At 36.1% G+C, this 6,599-nt stretch overlaps 1 protein-coding gene across 6 annotated transcripts in view; it reads right to left on the bottom strand.

The window, feature by feature from the left end:
* LOC127836302 (autophagy-related protein 16-1-like) overlaps window positions 1-6,207 on the bottom strand; it is a 39,091-nt gene extending 32,884 nt beyond the window's left edge. For 2 of the 6 annotated variants that reach the window (XM_052362819.1, XM_052362818.1), the window contains exons 1-3: window positions 6,013-6,207; window positions 3,483-3,597; window positions 1,942-2,044 (exon numbers count right to left, since the gene is read on the bottom strand). In XM_052362819.1, the coding sequence (XP_052218779.1) occupies window positions 1,942-2,044; window positions 3,483-3,597; window positions 6,013-6,112 (318 nt within the window). In that variant the 5' untranslated portion in view covers window positions 6,113-6,207. The other 4 variants (XM_052362821.1, XM_052362823.1, XM_052362822.1 and 1 more) reach the window with 4 other exon arrangements.
* Window positions 6,208-6,599: the final 392 nt, after the last annotated feature.

Raw genomic sequence — 6,599 nt, forward strand, 5'->3', positions numbered from 1 at the left:
AAACATATCACAAAGGAAACTAATAATACTGATGTAAATCCCAGTAAAATCTTACATTATATACACATGTAATGAATAGATTTGTGATGCTATGAAATCACTTGAAAATTTCAAAAAATATATCTAAGCTAAGTATGAGGTTTTGGAGCCCTTAAACCAATTACAAACTAGAAATGGCGCGGCAGAGGCCGACGCGTATCCCCACGCCGAATGTTTGACCTAGGTGTGCCCCAGGGTTGGTAATGGGGCCATGCATAGCTGAGATTGACCGTATTGTCATAAGAGAAGTTCATCATCAATTAGAAGTGAATTGGTGTAGAAATGAAGAAGTTATAGTAAAAGGCAATTTTGGGTGGGTGTGACATATGTGGGCAGGGCGTCCCAGGGTTGGTAATTGTGCCATGCATAGTTGAGATTGACCGTATTGTCATAAGAGAAGTTCAGTATCAATTTGAAGTGAATCGGTGTAGAAATGAAGAAATTATAGTAAAAGGCAATTTTGGGCGGGTATGGTCTATGTGGGCGGGGCCCCAGGGTTGGTAATGGGGCCATGCATAGTTGAGATTGACCGCATTGTCATAAGAGAGGTTCAGTATCAATTTGAAGTGAATCGGTGTAGAAATAAAGAAATTATAGTAAAAGGCAATTTTGGGTGGGTGTGGTCTATGTGGGCGGGGCGCCCCAGGGTTGGTAATGGGGCCATGCATAGTTGTGATTGACTATATTGTCATAAGAGAAGTTCAATATCAATTTGAAGTGAATCGGTGTAGAAATGAAGAAATTATAGTAAAGGCAATTTTGGGTGGGTGTGGTCTATGTGGGCGGGGCCCCAGGGTTGGTTATGGGGCCATGCATAGTTGAGATTGACCCTAATGTCATAAGAGAAGTTCAGTATCAATTTGAAGTGAATCCGTGTAGAAATGAAAAAATTATAGTAAATGGAATTTTTTGGTGGGTGTGGCCTATGTGGGCGGGCGCCCCAGGGTTGGGATTGGGGCCATGCATAGTTGAGATTGACCCTAATGTCATAACAAAAGTTCAGTATCAATTTGAAGTGAATCCGTGTAGAAATGAAAAAATTATAGTAAATGGAAATTTTTGGTGGGTGTGGCCTATGTGGGCGGGGCGCCCCAGGGTTGGGAATGGGGCCATGCATGGTTGAGATTGACCGTATTGTCATAAGAGAGGTCCAGTATCAATTTGAAGTGAATCGGTGTAGAAATAAAGAAGTAAATGTAAAAAAAACCTAAAAAAATGAGTGATAATTTCTGACGCGGCCCCACCCCAACCGCTATAACTTTTGACCCAGGGGTCAGATCAAAATTCCAAATAGTGCAGGGTCGCACATATGCTCATAGCTACCATGTGTGTAAGTTTCAAGGTTCTAGTGCTTTTAGTGTAGGAGGAGATAGTGGCCAGGACGGACGGACAGACAGACAGACAGACGGACGGACGGACGGCGGAGATAACCACAATATCCCCACCTTTTTTTAAAAAAGCGTGGGGATAACAAGAAATGCTATGCTTAGGATCAACTGTTTTTATTTTTCATAATTATTTTATGAAGATTTGCATCTTATCTATACCTCTGTAGTTGTGTTAACTAAGTTAAAATATCTTATATCTTTAAAATAAATGTAGGTTATCCCCCAAAAAATCTGTACATTAACCCATTATTGCCTAGCGTCTAGAAAAAAGGCCTTCGCAAACAGCGTAGACCCAGATGAGACGCTGCATGATGCGGCGTCTCATCAGGGTCTGTGCTGTTTGCTTAAAGGAGTTTCTGTAAGAAATATTCTAAATATAGAAATAAATATACTAGACATCTCTAATTTTAGAAATAAATTAATCCAAATTAGAAGGATGGGAGAGTCCACTAAGCATAAATGGGTTAAACTGTACACAAAGGTACTGGACTGGTTTCAGCCCCCACCGTCTCACCTCTCCTCTCTTCTTGTGCATCTCTGTGAGTTCCTCATGCAGTTTGAAGAGTTTCTGTTCCAGCTGCTGAACTTTTTCATTGGGGACCCCACTGCCTGGCCCACTGTGGAAATAATGGTCATGTTATGGCTTAACACTTTGCATGCTGGGAAATTTGTCGTCTGCTAAAATGTTGTCAGCTAAATTTCTAAAATTAGCATTTTCTTCGATTTTTTTCAAAGAATACTACCAGAATAGCAAACAGTTTGGATCCTGATGAGATGCCACGTTCTCAAAATTCGGTTCCAGCACTGAAAGGGTTAACACTCCTGTAAATTTATTAAAAGCTTAATCTTAAAAAATCAGTTGCAGCTTACATTTTCTAAGTTGCTATAACTGAATCAGAAGTGTAATCTTAATCAGAAGTGTAATCTTAATCAGAAGTGTAATCTTAATCAGAAGTGTAATCTTAATCAGAAGTGTAATCTTAATTTTAAGAATATTTGTTAAAGCCTTTAGCTTTTAAAGCATGTGTAAAAGTTAAAGATTTTTTTTTTCATAATCTAGTAACATTATTTTTTTTCTGTTTGCTAAGTTCAAGTTGTCAGACATACTACTACAATAATCAAAAACACGTTCCAATGAGATTTTGGATCAATCTGCTGCATTTGTCATTTTGCACCAAACAAAGAAAATATTTCATGTTTTGGGCAAACACTGATAAATTATAAAGCATATTCACACTTCTATGACATAAGAATCTATTTAAAATTTCTGTTGGCAGATTGCTGAGCCTACAGAGTCATTCACAATGTTATATTCATACTTGACAGAACATCAGAGTAGTTAAACCCTTTGCCTTTCAAAACCAAGGTTAAAGCAATTGTTGAAACACATGATTTTTTTCTTTCTATTAATTGGCTTACCCCAAACATGTTGCCCAAGATCGGGACCGATCCTATGCCCCAGGAGGGGTGAAGAAGACTAAGTAAGTAAAGTAATTTGCAGCTGCTTACCCTGAATCTACTCTCACTTGTATACTGTGGTTCTCTTACCCTGAATCTATTCTCATTTGTAGACTGTGGTTCTCTTACCCTGAATCTACTCTCACTTGTAGACTGTGGTTCTCTTACCCTGAATCTACTCTCACTTGTAGACTGTGGTTCTCTTACCCTTAATCTACTCTCACTTGTAGACTGTGGTTCTCTTACCCTGAATCTACTCTCACTTGTAGATTGAGGTTCTCTTACCCTGAATCTACTCTCACTTGTAGACTGTGGTTCTCTTACCCTGAATCTACTCTCACTTGTAGACTGTGGTTCTCTTACCCTGAATCTACTCTCACTTGCAGACTGAGGTTCTCTTACCCTGAATCAACTCTCACTTGCAGACTGTGGTTCTCTTACCCTGAATCAACTCTCACTTGTAGACTGTGGTTCTCTTACCCTGAATCAACTCTCACTTGTATACTGTGGTTCTCTTACCCTGAATCTACTCTCACTTGCAGACTGAGGTTCTCTTACCCTGAATCAACTCTCACTTGCAGACTGTGGTTCTCTTACCCTGAATCAACTCTCACTTGCAGACTGAGGTTTTCTGCCTTCAACTTCTCTGTCTCCAGGGTCAGCTGCATGTTGCGAGACTTGAGGGCAGTCACTTGCTCAAACAGCTTGTTTTCTGTGAGATTAACAGGACTTGAGAAGTTTAATACTCTTTAACCCATTTATGCCTAGCGTCTTGAAAAAAGGCCTTGACAAACAGCATAGACCCAGATGAGACGCCGCATGATGCGGTGTTTCATCAGGGTTTGCACTTTTTGCTTAAAGGAATTTCAGTAAGAAATATTCTAAATATTGAAATAAATACACTAGAAATCTCTAATTTGGGAAATAAAATGATCCAATTTAGAAGGATGGGAGAGTCCACTAGGCATAAATGGGTTAAACAGACACCAACAGGTTGGTAAGAAGGATTTGGTTTTGTGTCTAGTTGCAGGCACCTATTTCTGTCAAAGGAATTTATTATATTTTATTAACTTTTCTACATTGTAATACTTACCATTGACTTTAGAAAACCTGTGAGACAAACAAATCTGACAACAATCTTTAATATTTGTATAGCATTTGGGTGCTTGTAGATAAAATATGTGACACAATTTTTTAATAGGTCACTACTTACTAACAAGTGTGCATGGATGACAGATTGAACAACAAGATTCCGTTAGGTTTCCCTGAGTCTGTTAGCATTTTGCAACATGATACCGAAACCATTTCTGCAGTATCATACTTTTTTTCATTTAGTTCACTAGCAAAAGCATAATTACTGATACATTTTGACATATAAAGTCGTCTGCACTTTCTCTATTTAAAAAAATAATATAACGTGTGAAATAATAGCATATTTGCACTTTATTGCAAAAAGTTTTCAATGAAATTACATAAAGCCTTCAAATCATAAAAGGACAAAGTGAACAAAGTTGTAAAATATTTTTATTTAAATTGTTTTGGAAAATCAGGCTTAAAATGCACTTGTTCTTTAAAACTGTGCCAGTTTTATTACAATGGTATCCTTAATTTAATTAATATGACTTTAATTATGACAGCTGTGCGTTAATAATAAAACAGTTCTATTACCAATCTGGCATTTGATTGTATGACTTTTTTGCTTATTTATGTCATGCACAGACAAATAAAAAAGCATCATGTAAAATGATATCATGCCATTACCTGACATCAAGCATCTCCTGATATTAATAATTTTGTTTACATTAAGAAAGGGGCTCTCATGATGACATAGCTTTATTTCCTTATGTGAGAATGGTTGTGTTTCACAATTTTGGGAAATTCACCACTAAAATTTTTCAAATTTCAAGAAGTTTGCGACAGAAATTTTCACAATTTCAAGAAGTTGGCGACTCTTATTTTCACAATTTTTAACAATTCTCGGCTCATTTTTCACACAATGGGGTGGGGGGCCAAAGGCCACTTTACAAAAACAACAAAAAAGCCCTGGATAAAGTCATATGCATGCATTACTATGCTTGAAAATAAATACAACCAAATAAGAAAAAACAGGTTTAAATGCATTTCAAAATCTTACTTGAGGCTCCCTCTGGCTTAAAATTTTCTGTAGTCAAATTTACCTTTTTATTTCTTATTATTTTGGATATGTTATGGGTGATAATGTAAAAAACCTAGTAGCCAAATGGAATTGTTTGTAGCCAAATTTCCATATTTGTAGCCATTGGCTAATTTGGCGAATGGCAGAGTAAGCCCTGTTAATACTTCAACTACATACTCCAAATGTATCCATATTCCATACATTTTATTGGTCAACTTTATTAAATCACATCAATTGAAAAGTAAAGCAGACAACTGCAATACTGAAGTGGAAACACAACACTTAAAAAAATACTTTCACATTCTCTTTACTTTATGTTTTATTTTATTTAATTGTGCATGAAATCATCATTGATTCTAGCATAAGAGCAGTGCACCCACATCGCATCTGTCAATATATGCCTGTTCAGTGGGAATACCCCTGTGGGCCCTGTTCTGATTGGGCATTTATAATGTCAAATCTTAACATGGTTCAGTGAATCAAAATTTGAAGTTACGTTGGCATATTGCTGTTTGCAATTGACTGCTATCCCTTTTCGACACCAGGAAAACAACACATGTAGTGGATGTAATTGCGGTTGTGTATAAAACTATTGGCTTTGAGTGGTTAAACACGCTGAAACTAACAATTTTAACAAAGGTTTTTACTGGAATTAAATAAATCTTTGAATATTATTTGTTTATTGTGGTATTGTTCGGATTAATTCAGAAATTCTTTACTAGCTGTTTTCTTCACCACGTGATACACGGTAATCAGAGGATTACATCTTCATACATTTGTTTCATTGCATGATAATAAGTTGACATATATAGGTATATCACTTTACCTTTCATCCATTATCTTCCTACAACCACATAAGTACTGACTATAGGAAGTAATTAAATTGTATCTACAATAGTATTCGGATAAAAGCATTTTCGGATAACGCAAAAATCACCCAAGTCAATACAGATATTATAAGATGTCACTTACGTGAGTCGATAAGATCGGCAAATTCATATGTTTCTTTTCTATTTCTTGCCTTTAAGTTCTGAAATATAAGCTGTTTCCAGTCAGCTGTCGGAGTCGTCATCTTACTTCTTAGGGTGTTTTCGTTTTGTGTGGCTTAGTTCAAGTACAAATATACTCGAAACTATATATATTTGACAATCAGTTCATATTCATTAAATATTTACTTTTTCAGCTTGTGTATATATCCTGCTCAGTTCAATCGCTGAAAAAGTTAATATAGAAATGTATTTGTTGTTGTTGTTCTGATTATTATAGGTTACATTTCACTTATTTATAATTGTATAAAAACAATTGATTGGTTCCGAGCATGGGTTGAAATCACCCAGTTAAATGGGGCAATACAACAGATTTCACGTTTTGGTAAATTGATAAAAAATTTAAAAAAGTTGTTACAGATTCGCAAATTTTCGTTTTAGTTATGATATTTTTGAGGAAATAGTAATACTGACCATTTACCATGCTCTTAAATATCTATTATATGTTTTTTTTGATGATTTGAAAACCTGAAAATTATAAAGCATCGTGCGACGCAAAACGATTGAATAATT

Source organism: Dreissena polymorpha, chromosome 6, assembly GCF_020536995.1.
Source record: "Dreissena polymorpha isolate Duluth1 chromosome 6, UMN_Dpol_1.0, whole genome shotgun sequence".
In the NCBI taxonomy this organism is placed as follows: domain Eukaryota; kingdom Metazoa; phylum Mollusca; class Bivalvia; order Myida; family Dreissenidae; genus Dreissena; species Dreissena polymorpha.